A 13,243-nucleotide genomic window follows, 5' to 3' on the forward strand; every position below is an offset into this window, starting at 1 on the left:
TGTCCACTTTGAGTGACGGGTGGGAGATGCTACCTATTTGCTAGTTGTTGAAAATGAGCTCGACATCTCAGTGGTGTTTGTATCGCTGTTGCTTTGTACAAACAGACCACTGAAGAAGTCTCTGCATTAATATTTTTGTTTGTATTATTCACTCATTAACATGAAGTAATATCCTTTATAAGCACTGTAGAAACGTTCTGTTTAGGAGCCTGAAGGTAACAGAGATTAATTTATGCGTTTAGAGTCTCTCACTGCACCTTTATAGCCCACTTTGTAAACAACAGCATGGCACAGAGGGGTCAGCTCATGTCCATTAATCACCTAAATATCCCTCTGAGGAACCTTCACTATCTCCTAATTTGACAGAGCTTTATCTTGTAGGGCGAGCTGCCATACTGTTTAATGTTGTTCAGGATAAATCTTCAGTCTACAGCACGACTACAAGCCAAAAAACCTTCTCAACTTCTAATCCTGACCGCGTGGGGCAACACGTCCCGAGCATCCCTCTGCAGGTCTGTATATTGTTACGCTCCATAGCTGCATATCTATACTCCTTCATTGTATTTTGATGCCAACTGTTATGTTGTGTGCCGGTGAGAACTGGCCCGAGCCGCCCGTCATCCTCCACATTCATACATCCCTCACATTCATCCACCACGAGCTGCCTCCCACACAGCAAATGGTAAGATGAGGTGTTTTGTCTTCCAGTCAGCTCTCCTGTATGTGCACCTTTAATTCTGACGCAGCCCGGCGAGCGTGTGCGTCTGTAACCTGTCCTCCTCAAACCTGGTGTCGTGTTTCTATTTTTAGACCTTTACTTTCAGCTACAGGTGAAACAATAACATCATTGATTTTATGGAGGACGATCTGTTAATAATTCTCTATTGGTTGCTGATTTATAAATATGCTATCTTGTTTACATCTACTCGGTTCAAGAAAAGAGTTGTCAGTGTAATATTTACTTTGTGTATCTCACGGTTGAAAACATACTGACTCACAACTTTTACAAGTATTGTCATGCTCTGACCTAACTGGCTTCCAGGTAACAAGTCGACGTTAAATGTTACAAAATCACTAAATAAAATGATGAAAGTATTGCCCAACATTATACCCTGAGAATTCTCAAATGTGATTGGCTGACAGATGACAAAGTCACTGATTGCATAACACTCCTATCATCATAGCTGAGCGCCTCACTCTTTGAGGTTTATCAGAGACAGTTAATGGAGCCCTTTAAAAGTCAAATTCAAATTCAAATTCACTTTTAAGCTCTTGAGGTTAATCAAAAAAATATCTCTAAATGAAACTGTGAAAAATAAACTTCATAGAGGACTTTAAAGTCACAGAAACTCATCTATAAAATCATTTTTCTATTTAACCTTCTTGCTCTATGTTTTAAACATGACCAGCTCAGAGTCATGTTCTTATCTCAACGCCACTTCACAAGAATTCATACCAAACAAACTCTTCTCTTAAACTTAGTGAATATTCTCTGTAAATAAGACGCTTCGACAGGCTGTACCCAGTGGCTCTATGTGCAGCAGGCAGAGGAAGAAGGATGCTAGGCTAACACTTCAGTCTCTGGAACAATCTGCCCGAGGAGATCAGGTCTGCTGAGTCAGTGATCTCTTTTAAAGATCTTCTAAAAACATACTTTTATCGTCGAGCCTTTCCTGATTTTATTTGATCGTTTTTTTTCTAACCGTTTAAATAAATATATTTCAAAATGATTGTATTCCTTCAGAGTTCTTTTTGTAAAGTTATATTTTTGGGCATTTTTGCCTTTAATGGATACGACAGCTGAGGAGAGACAGGACATGTGGAGAGTGGAGAGTGGGGGAGGACATGCAGTAAATGGTAGAGGCTGGAATCGAACCTACGGCCTCTGCGACGAGGGCTTTGGCCTCTGTATATGGAGCGCGCTTAGACTGCTAAGCGAACGCCCCCCATCTTCAGAGTTCTTTTAGGGGAATTTTATGTCTTTTAAAATGTTTTGTTTCTTTATCTTGACTCATGTGATTGTACAAACAGCCTGTTTTATTTTGCTGCCCATTTGAAGCACTTTGTAACTTAGTTTTTGAAAAGTGCTCTACAAATAAAATCATTATTATTATTATTAATTCACTCAGTGGTCATTAAAACATGAGAAAGTCAACAGCAAGCAGAGGACCACCACAAAAACTCAAGGAGGTGTAGGAAAGAATAAAGTGTAGGCAGAATCACGGAGCAGGTCTCGACGGTACTCTTTGTTGTGTTGTTATAATATTTCAGGTTCAACAAACAACTTGGATGCACCAACGTGGAGACCTTGAAAAGTCACTGATGTGAGAGGACGGTGCTGCAGACAGACTCTCTGTCCCTGAGGTCATGTGGATGATACGCGGTATGAAAGAGATACTGTATCTTTATTCTAAGCATAGAGAGGATTACAGGAGTCATACATAAATCACTGCGGATCATTCCGAGTAAAACGCTTCAGTACCTTTAGGCCCTGCCAGGGGAGGCTGCCTCGGAGGAAGTACATGAACATGTGACCCAGCGCCTCCAAATCATCCCTTCTGCTTTGCTCTGGAACAGACAGAAGGAGAGGAAAATGAGGTTACCTGTGAGAAGCAAATTCATCCTGGAAGCAGCTGGCAAGGTTAACGGGGAACAGTGCAGCAGGTAATACAGCACATTACACAAGAGTGATAATTAACTATGTGCAGTATAAAAGGCTGTGGTTAAGCAACAGAGCAGAGGGAAGGAGGGAGGGAGGGAGGGATGGAGGGGGGGAGGGAGGGAGGGAGGGAGGGATGGAGGGGGGGTAATCCTGCGACTGAGAGCAAACAGTCTGTAGATTTTTGGTCCTCACTGCACCCACTGATTAGTCTCCAAAAAAGAGAAGGGGGAGTAATCAGTGAATTCACCTTCTTGAGGTGATTGGTCGGACTTAAAATGCACAGACTGTTAACTCTGCCCGGCACACGGTGGGCCATCGCTGCCAGCTTCAAATTTCCTACAATTAAGCTATACATCAGAGACACGAGGAAGAGTGAGCTTTAAGACACAGCTGATCTAAACTCCTCTGGTACATTCATTCCTAAGGGTAAACATGTCGCTGTGGGTACTTGACGGTGATGAATCTTCAATATACACTACCAGTCAAAAGTTTGGACTCACCTTCTCATTCAATGGTTTTTATTTATTCTAATTATTTCCACATTGTAGATTAATACTGAAGACATCAAAACTATGAAATAATCTGGTTTTGCCATAATCTGGATTACAACAGTAGTCAAATAGGGCTATCCATTGTGTACTAACCCTACCTCTGAACAACACAACTGATGGTCTCAAACACATTAAGAAGGCAAGTCATTTTACAAATGAACTCTTGACAAGGCTCATGTTGATTAGAAACCATTCCAGGAGACCACTTCATGAAGCAGACTGAGAGAATACCAAGAGTGTGTAAAGCTGTCATGAAGGAAAAAGGGGGCTACTTTACAGAATCTAAAATATGAAACATATTCTGCTTTGTTTAACACTTTTGTGTTCATTAAATAATTCCATATATGTTATTTCATAGTGTTGATGTATTTTGTATTAATCTACAGTGATTCAAATAATTAAAATAAATACAAACCCTTGAATGAGAAGGTGTGTCCAAACTTTTGACTGGTAGTGTACGTACAGGATGAATCAAACCATTGGCCAAGAGTCTCTCTTACCTTTTCCCAGATGTGTGTTGATGCTCATATAGCGTGCCGTCCCAGTCAGACTCTTGTGCTCCCGGTAGGGGATGTGTTTTTTGGTCTCGGGGTCTATGTACTCTTTGGCCAGACCAAAGTCAATGATGTGGATGGTGTGCTGCCTCTTGCTCCCTGGCCGACCAACCAGGAAGTTTTCTGGCTTCACATCTCTGTATATCAGACTCTTGGTGTGGACGTACTCCATCCGTGTTATCTGCAGGTTCAAGAAACACGTCGTTTTATTCTCTCAATGCTTTCTTTATCCGGTCAGTTTTCAAACCATTCAGGGGTAACCTGACAGAAAATGTCCTGAGGCTGTTTCCTTACAGCACACTAAAATAACTCCAGAATATATTCAGAGTTCACTTCATATCCTGCAGAGCTTAAATAAGCAGAGGTTTGTTTATCTTAATATACGTCTGCTGCTCTGATCCTTTAGTTCTTACCAGCTGTATGGCTATCATGAGGACGGTCTTGAGGGTGAAGGTGCGGTCACAGAGGTCAAACAGATCCTCTAGACTGGGCCCGAGTAGCTCCAGCACCATGGCATTGTATTTCCCGCAAGGACCAAAGTAGTACACCTGAGGGATTCCCTCTGTGAACAGAAACACACAAAGATATGTTAATAACAATGCCTTCATAATGACATGATCACAGTGCAAATATGAAGTCAAAGCATCACATCTCCCTTTATTTCTCTCAGCATCGTCAGCCCACGAGGAAGCAGAGCTAACAGAGCCTGACAACATTATTATGAGCCGCTCCACCACTCTGCACAAGGTGAATATTCTTTAGAAAGGAGTAACATGAATAAGCTGCAATAAAAATGTAGATGAAATGTTAGGCAGCCGTTTGGCCTTGTGGTGATTCACACACGCCATGTACAGAGGCTATAGGAGGTGCCCTTGACCTCATGTCAGTCCCCCCTCTCCCAGTTTCCACTCTATCCACAGAAATAAAAGCCCCAAATAAAATCTTTAAAAATGTTCTATGTCTCTAATGTGACTGATCAGACACGTATTTCCAGTCCAGGACGCAAAGGCCTCTTCCTATATGTTGCACATGCTCATTTGCTCCTCTTTAATACAAGAGATGGGAGCTATTAAGGCAGAATGCAGAAAGACAACACATCTAAGTTGCTGAAAATAAAGTGTTGGGGAAGCTGTGTTCATTCAGCTTAGTATATCTGTATATATCACACACTGCTGTAGTATCTGTTGTAACACCTCATATTGAATGTGTCTAGTTCAGACACATTCAATATTTTACTCCCATTGCAAACTATCCCAGGGACAAAGTCAGAAAAAAAATATTTAGACTGAAAATGTTTGACTTATACAACAAATAACAAAATTGAGAATTCTTACTTTTTCCTCAGAATTCAGATTTTTTTCGCAGAATTTTACTTTTTCTCAGAATTCAAACCTTTTCTTATATTTCTGCCTTTATCTAAGAATAAAAAAAAATATTAGCCCTTAATTTCTTTTCTTTCAGTGGTTCTAATCCTTTTCCATACTTAATAGACGGTGCAGATTTGATGAAGTACTCAACAAATATCAAAGTGCCATCTAAAATGGACCCTTCACTAGTGAAAATAAGACTTTAAAGACATTTTAAGAACTTTAATTTTAAAAACCTGATTTAAGACTTTTCAAGGATCCACTGGAACCCTGATAAATGTACAAGCAGACTGTACCTGGGCTCTAATGTTCACAATACTCTCAGTAATATCTGCAGCACTGTAAAAGAGCACCACAGCTAAAGACACAGGGATCTGAAATTCAACTGTTAGACCATGTTTCATGGAGTTAGTGTTAAATCAAGCTTAAGACAGCAGCTTTCTGAGTGCCTTTGTAAAGTCATAGCAGTGAAAAAATCGAGTCAGCATTCTGTGAATCTTACCCTTAAAATAACTAGTGTTTTTTCACTGGATCCCCTACAGTGGTGAGGCTCTAAAAGCTACTAGCTGGATTGTAATGAGCCAGACTCTCTCTACACTGGGGACAGGACACTTTGTTGTATCTCAAATTATTGGATCAACTGTACAACCCTGTGTTTAATTGTCTTGACCAGGAAACATGAACAAGCTGTGAGGTCACCATCACTCAGTAAAAAATGTGGTCAGTGCAGTGTGTCTCAGCTTTTTGTTTCCACTACTCTCTTTTGTCCCTCGTCATCACCGAGTCATACAAACTAAAATTACACCAAATACAAGTTCACGGGTAATCTAATCTGATGTGTATTTTGAGAATATTGCCACATACTTTAAACGTAGCACAACAATGACTTGAACTTAAATATACTCCTGGTTTGGTAGAGCAACACTTCAGTTTGCCTCCCTCAACAGGTTTGTCAGAAACAGGCGGAGCGTCTCTCTGAAGCAGGATTACAAGGAAAGGTGTCTTAAAGAAACACCTGCCTGAGTGTGCAGAACACCCACAACAACTGCTCCTAGAAACCACCACACCCTGAGTGAGTGGAGGTGTATGACCTCAGAAGAATGTGGATGGATCAACCCCTCACTGTGTGCTCTACCTTTCTGTGTTTGGGTAGTGGAAGAATAAAATGAGGAAACATGAATTAGCACAGAGTTATGAGTGGTAAAAAAACAACACTAAAGATATTAAAATCCAACAAACACAGGGGAAAGTCCATTTTCTCAGATTATGATCCTCCATGTAACACTAACAAACACAATAAACAAGCAGTCTCACGGTGACCTAAAAGCTGGTTTCTTCATGTCTGCTGGCGACAGACTTAACAGCTTTGTCTCGGCTAAACTAACTGCCGAGGCCTGCAAGAAACCAGCGTCATATTTCACAAATACTCCTCAATGACTTGCAAAACCCGACGAGACAAAGACAACAAGGGAAATGTTAAAACAAGAAACAGACTGAGTGACGTGACTTTTTAATGGACCTTTCAAATTAAAATGTCAAAGATATTTTAACAGGAATGACAAAAGGCACATCGGATGCTTCCCTATTAAATATTCCTTGTGAGTCTTACAAAAGCATCAACAAGAGAGCTTTCAGTTTTAAGCCCCTAAACTCTGAACTCTCTGACTCTGTGCATCAGAACAGTGAGCTCTGTGTGTGTTTAAAAGAAAACTTAAGACCTACCTTTTTAATCTGGATTTTAATATAGAGTAAAACAATTTTAGCACTGCACTATATTATTTTAATTATTATTTTAAGCTCTATTTATCTATCTATGTATTAATCTATTTCTTGTATTTATCTGATATTTTTTAAATTTAACTGATTTTTAATTTTCTACTTATTTTATTCATATTAATGTATTGCTTTTATTTCATTTTATTCATTAACAAGTCCTTTATTATTTATTTATGTATTTATTTATGTATTTATTTCTTGTTTGTATTTGATCTTTTGAACTTTAACTGATTTTTAATTCTGCTTTCCACACTTAATAGTTTTATTATTTTTCCCCTGATGATTTTATTTAATTTTGAAGTATTTTATTTATAATCATGAATTTATTATTTTACCATTTCAGTTCTTATTTATTTATTTATTATATTTATCTGATATTTTTAACTTTAAATTATTTTAAATTTTGCTTTCAACTCACTTATATTATTAATTTGACTGTATTTATTCTATTTTATTTTGAAATATTTTATTTACTAACATGTATTTTATTATTTTACCATTTCAGTTGTTATTATTTATGTATTTATCTATTTATTTTGTAGGTACAATTTACTTTTACCTTTAAAATGATTATTAATGTTGCTTTACAATCTTATTTATTTTATTAATTTTACTGTATTTATTTTATTTTATTCTAAAATTATTTATTTATTTACATGTCTTTTATTATTTTACCTTTTCAGTTATTTTTTGAAGCACTTTGGTCTGCATGCTTGAATGTATGAAAGGTGCTATATAACTAAAGCTGAGTTGAGTTGGACAACATCTGACTTTCAGTGCAGCGATCTTTTACCATCATTTACTTTTTATACTAATCAGAAAAGAGATATTAATAAACAGACTATTTGATCTCAGTGAAAACACAGCTAACAGACTTCATCTAGCAGCAGCAGACACACAGGTACACGCCTGAGCCCCCGCTCCTGGATTTGTAGGTGTTTTTCCATCTCATGTAACTTTAGACAGTAAATCACAGACATTATTTGATCCTGGTACAAGCATGCTGCCGGCTAATTGGCTCACTATCTCTGAAGAGAGTTTGCCCTTTAGAGATGTGGTACCAAATGACAAGGCGTTTTTAGGTAGGTGATCAGAGCCATAAAAGTATCAACGTTACAGACCAGCACTACTTTCTTAGGGGGGGACTAACTTTTATTTATTACAAACTGGAGCGCCCTGTTCATCCCAGCCACAGAGTCCGCAGCTCTATTTATAACTCCTGTGGGCTTTATGAGCCTGAACATCCATTGACTTTATACCCACTGTCAGAGAAGTTGTAGTCGAGCACTTCTCTCATGATTAAAGCAGGAAGTGTTCTTTGACCGGGCTGCCAACCATCAACCTCTGAACCCTTCTGACGTTCCAAAGGTCGCATACTGTCTGCATGTCAGCCATCTTACAGAAAACTACCAAAACAGGCGCAGCAGCATGGATGTTGTATGTTTGCTGAGAGGCAGAGAGTCACATAGACGGATAGAGATGGAGAGAATAAGACACAGACGGGAAGTGGGACAAAGATAGCTACAGGTGTTTGTGCTGGTGCTTAAAGGTTAGCGTTGAACCGACTCTTTGACCACCTTTTTTCCTAGACAGTGAGGATTCGAGGATGCAAACACACACACACACACACACACACACACACCCACACACACACACACACACACACACACACACACACACACACACACACACACACACACACACACACACACACACACACACACACACACACACACACACACACACACACACACACACACCTGTCTGTCCTTTAATCTTTTTCTAATAATAATGCCAATGACAGATGAGGCAGAGACAAGAGATCACTGGGAGGCTGACTCATCAAAGTGTGGCCCAAATCTAGAGGGCATTCAAAGCACAGTCATCACAAGAGGAGAGCACACTGTGTTGTAATCTACAACTGGACACAAGCAGAGAGTGAAGCTGCTGTACAAACAAATCCACACATAGAAAAATATGCAACAAAACACAGAGTATGTGAAGGTGTGTTCACGTTTCACCGAGTCAACTTCAAGGTCCAAGAAATAGCAAAATGACTCGACAAAACACAACATAAAGGTTGAGTATGAATGCAAATCAGCATCTAAGCAGACAACATTACAATCCTCTTCTACAGCTTCACCCAAACAAACCATTATTTCATTTAGACTCAGTCGGGAGTCTCTCTGAATCGCTTCTCAAATAATACCTTTAAGTTTCGGCTGTTTTAGAAAGTCACAGTAAGTCATACTCCGCTCCCCATTATGGACGTGCTCTGGCTTTGACTGCGGGGCAATGTCAGCGGTGCTCTGACCCCTGCTGTCTCGACAATTTGAGACAATCCGACCTATTGTATGTGCTGGCAGGCCTTCCCAGGCGACACCGAGAGAAGAGAAGGCTGCATCATGGCAGCTGAAGACAATGTTTCCCTACAGTGAAATGTCAGAGTTAAGGGCCGGGGAGAGAGGAGAGGGCTGAAGGAGAGAGGAGACACACAGAGACAGGGAGAGGAAAAGGAGAGCATGCTAAAGATTGAAATGATGTATGGAGTGGAGAGTAAAGAGAGTGGAGAGAGAGAAGGAGGAGGAGAGGTGGCTTCTGGAGATGTTCACACACTCGGCTGAAACGTGATCAGCGCTTGGGCATGCAGCTACAAATGCAACACAGCTCATAAGTACATCAGCTCCATGAGACACTACAGTTAGTTAGTTAGAGATGAGCATTTCAAGGCAAAACACCATTTGATAGTCACAGGCAGGCATCTATTTGAGGATTACTCGTAACGATAGCCAATCAGGAAAGCTGACTGAAGGAGGAAGCACAACAAACGCTGCCATGGTGACAACAGTAAATGAATCCCAGAGTTGGACGCATTCAGAGAGAAATGACGGTTCAACTTTATGGATTTGCGTCAATAACACAAGTGTCCTTTAAAACGCACTACAGTTTGTATCAGTGATTGGCTTGACAATCGTCTTTTCTGCCAAACCTTTAAATTCAATCGTGACAGATTCTGTGGCATTTCCACTTTGGAGACTCAGAACCATAGACTGTATAAAAAATGGACGTAGTATCCGTGACGTCACCCATCTGTTCCTGAAGCGCCGTTTTGAAGCCAATGATCAGCGGGTGCCATATTGGAAATGCTGAACACAACCTAACTTCTGTGGAGCTAGTGTGAGGTAAAGAGGCGGGCCTTTAGGCCTTACACTAACGGCTACAGTGTTCCCGCCTGTCAATCAAGTCAGTCAGTTCCTTATTTAGGCAAAACTCGTACGTTTAATATCTTTGAACATTCACCCCTGTACAGTGTGTGCCGAGAGAGAAATTAGCTATCCAGACCATAATGTTTTTTGAACCAGGATGTAAACATGTTTATTTCTGCTGTAAAGGTCGTCTTTTTGAATGGGTGTGTACAGGGCGTAAAATTAACACCCGGCAATGGAAAATTTTGTATTGCATGTGAGGTTTTGTTTCCATACTTTGGCCCATTTCTGCCGACTGTCGGGCTATTTTGACCCTCGCGGCGGGCTGTACTTGTGTTGTGATTTGGTACGTCGAGAACGGTGTGACGTCAGCTACTGGAGTTCTATTCATTCCCTTTGCTTGAAAAAGAACGGCGGGAAGAGCGTTTGGAGGAAGATGTGGCGACACATTCCCGGCGTGAAGCCACCACAAACAAAAAGGATAAACAAAGAGGCAGGAGACGATCAAGAAGAGGAACACATAGCTGAAGCTAAGGCATGGTTTTGTTTTGTTTATTTGGTTGGGGAAAAATATTTTTGGCCAGTACATTTTTGGAGGTCACTAGCCAATGGCAGATGAGGTAAAAAGTTAATTTTATGCCCTGGGTGTGTATGCAATATCCGGTGTTTCTGAAGCCAGCCTCTAGTGGATGCTCAATGAACTGCAGTTTTTGGCACTTCCACATCGGCTTCATATTTTAAGAGCGGAAGTTCCTGCTCGATCAGGAATCTGGTATCTGTTGGATGGAGTCTGTTAGTGTGTAGTGTGCTGTGTTGGCCTCCTTGCTGCACTTTGAACACTGTAAGAACAAAGCTTTGTTGTCATGTATGGGGTCACTCACATCTCCAACATCTCTTAAGATATAAAAAGTCTTATCGTATAGCCTCATTAATATTCCCCTGTGTACACTTGATGAAGCCTTCCACCTGACTGACCAAGAAGCTCTGTATTTGACTTGAACACTTGTTTTGTGATCACCAGCAAACTTCTGTTTATGGCAGATAGCACAACTGTGTAAACTTGGAAGAGCTCAAACTGTAAACTGCTGTGAGGCAGGACTCCCAACAGCTGGGATGTGCACCGGACAGGAGAGCATTAACAGTGTGCGGATAAGCTCCTCCTGGGCGTTAAGCGCTGACTAGTACATGCTGCGACATATTTGAGGCTCCTGACAATCAGGGTCACATGTGTCCATTTAACAGAGTTGACAACATAAGTAGATTTAATCTGTCGCCTTGACTCCTCCTTGCAAGACAGTCAGGTGAGCCCTTCCTGTCACATCATCAGAGCAGGCGGTCATCAGTTGGGGACAGGACCTCTCTGCTGGATGCCGTAGCTACCTGGTTGTTATGTGGATGTTACTTTTGTTATCGTGACAGAGCAGGGCGTCTATTCTTTGTGTAATACATGCTCACCCTGCTGCAGTGATTTATGCGAGTAGTGAAAGGCTGAAACATAGCGGACACTCATCATCAACCAACCGTGTCCTGACACACTCACTGTCTGCTCGTCACGCTTTGACAATAATACGACACGTCACGCCACCTGTTGAACACTTTCTGATGATGTCATCGAACTGCTGCAGGCGAATAAATCAGCCTCACCGTGGACAACATGTATACAGTTGTGTTATTTCAGAACACCATGATCACTGCTGAGGCCTTAAAAGTATGATCTGTAACCTGCTGAGAGGCTGCAGATGAAAGTTTACACAAAGTTGACTATGGTGTAATTTGGTAATAATTGTGTCTAATACATAGACTGTATAAAAAATGGACGTAGTATCCGTGACGTCACCCAATCTGTTTCTGAAGCGCTGTTTTGAAGCCAATCGTCAGGGGCAGCCATATTGCTGCTGTCGAGCGATTGTGACATAAAGAGGCGGGCTTTGAGCCTCCTAGCCAACAGCTACAGTGTTCCCACCTGTCAATCAAGTCAGCTGTGCCTCTCATTGGAAGACTTGTAATCTAAATATCTTTGAAATTACCGCGTTATGAAAAATTCCCCCCCCCCGTACAGTGTGTGCCGATCGAGAAATGAGCTATCCAGACTACACTCGTCTTTTGTGCCAGGCTGTAAACATGTTTATTTCTGCTGTAAAGATCTGCTTTTTTAAATTGGTGTGTATGTGGTTTCCGGTACTTCCAGTTTTTAGCACTTCCACATTGGACTCATATTTTTAAACTGGAGTTTGCCACTTGGATGAGAAGCAAGAGGGGATGTAGAGCAGAAACTGGGAGCCAGAGACTGCAAAAGCCCCTTCTGTGTAGCTTCAGCTTGTGTCAGTTTGACAAAGTTTTAGTGGCATGTTGGCATATGGTTTGTGGATTAAAGACAGTACACAAGTGCTGTGAGCCGGCCAAATCAACACATGCATCTAGATGGTGTGTATTTGGTTTCCAATACTTCTGGAGCCATCCTCAAGCGGATCCTCGATGAACTGCAGTTTTTAGCACTTCTGCATTGGACTCATATTTTAAGACCGGATGTTGCTGCTTGGTGTAATATTGTAAATAGTTACTGTCATATACACTGCTAAAGATTACCGGTACTCTTACTCTGAAGTTTGCATACGTATGAGATCAGTTCTAAGTTGGACAAACATTAAGACAAACAGACCACACTCTGTCAGCAGAGCATGAAGAGACTTCCCCTGCAGTCTGCAGTCATCAATCAGAGCGGCTGAAGATACTTCGGCACAGGGAAGCTCTCCAGGCAGAGACACCATAGAGGCCCGACTGCTCGTGAAAGACCGGCTATAAATAGTCAAGGACTTGCCCTAATGCCCCACCTCCTCATTAACAGCAGAGGGCTTTTGCTCTGGCACAGGGAGCCAGGAGGGTGGCACATGTCACTAAATTAGACCACAGCTCACACACTTGCCAGATGATGGAGGATCACTATAGGACTTGTGCCCTGGTCTTAAAATGACACTTACATTTAGAACTAATTACTCAGGCTGTTTTCAAATTAGACACGATTGTTTGGTAGTGTGCCTCCCTGCCCCCAGACTGCTTCTTCACTGGAACAGTTGGATAGTTATGTAGCAGCTCACTTCCTTTCTGAGCGTGGTTGCATTATGTAAAT

General features: G+C 41.1%; 1 protein-coding gene across 7 annotated transcripts in view; it reads right to left on the reverse strand.

The window, feature by feature from the left end:
* The window catches only part of csnk1g2b (casein kinase 1, gamma 2b), a 46,934-nt gene that overhangs the window by 8,440 nt on the left and 25,251 nt on the right, over positions 1–13,243 (reverse strand). For all 7 annotated transcript variants that reach the window (XM_034704442.1, XM_034704398.1, XM_034704426.1 and 4 more), the window contains 3 exons: positions 4,181–4,329; positions 3,714–3,948; positions 2,483–2,568 (listed from right to left, as the gene is read on the reverse strand). In XM_034704442.1, the coding sequence (XP_034560333.1) occupies positions 2,483–2,568; positions 3,714–3,948; positions 4,181–4,329 (470 nt within the window). The remainder of the gene's footprint in view (positions 1–2,482; positions 2,569–3,713; positions 3,949–4,180; positions 4,330–13,243) is intronic.

Source organism: Notolabrus celidotus, chromosome 2, assembly GCF_009762535.1.
Source record: "Notolabrus celidotus isolate fNotCel1 chromosome 2, fNotCel1.pri, whole genome shotgun sequence".
Lineage (NCBI taxonomy): Eukaryota > Metazoa > Chordata > Actinopteri > Labriformes > Labridae > Notolabrus > Notolabrus celidotus.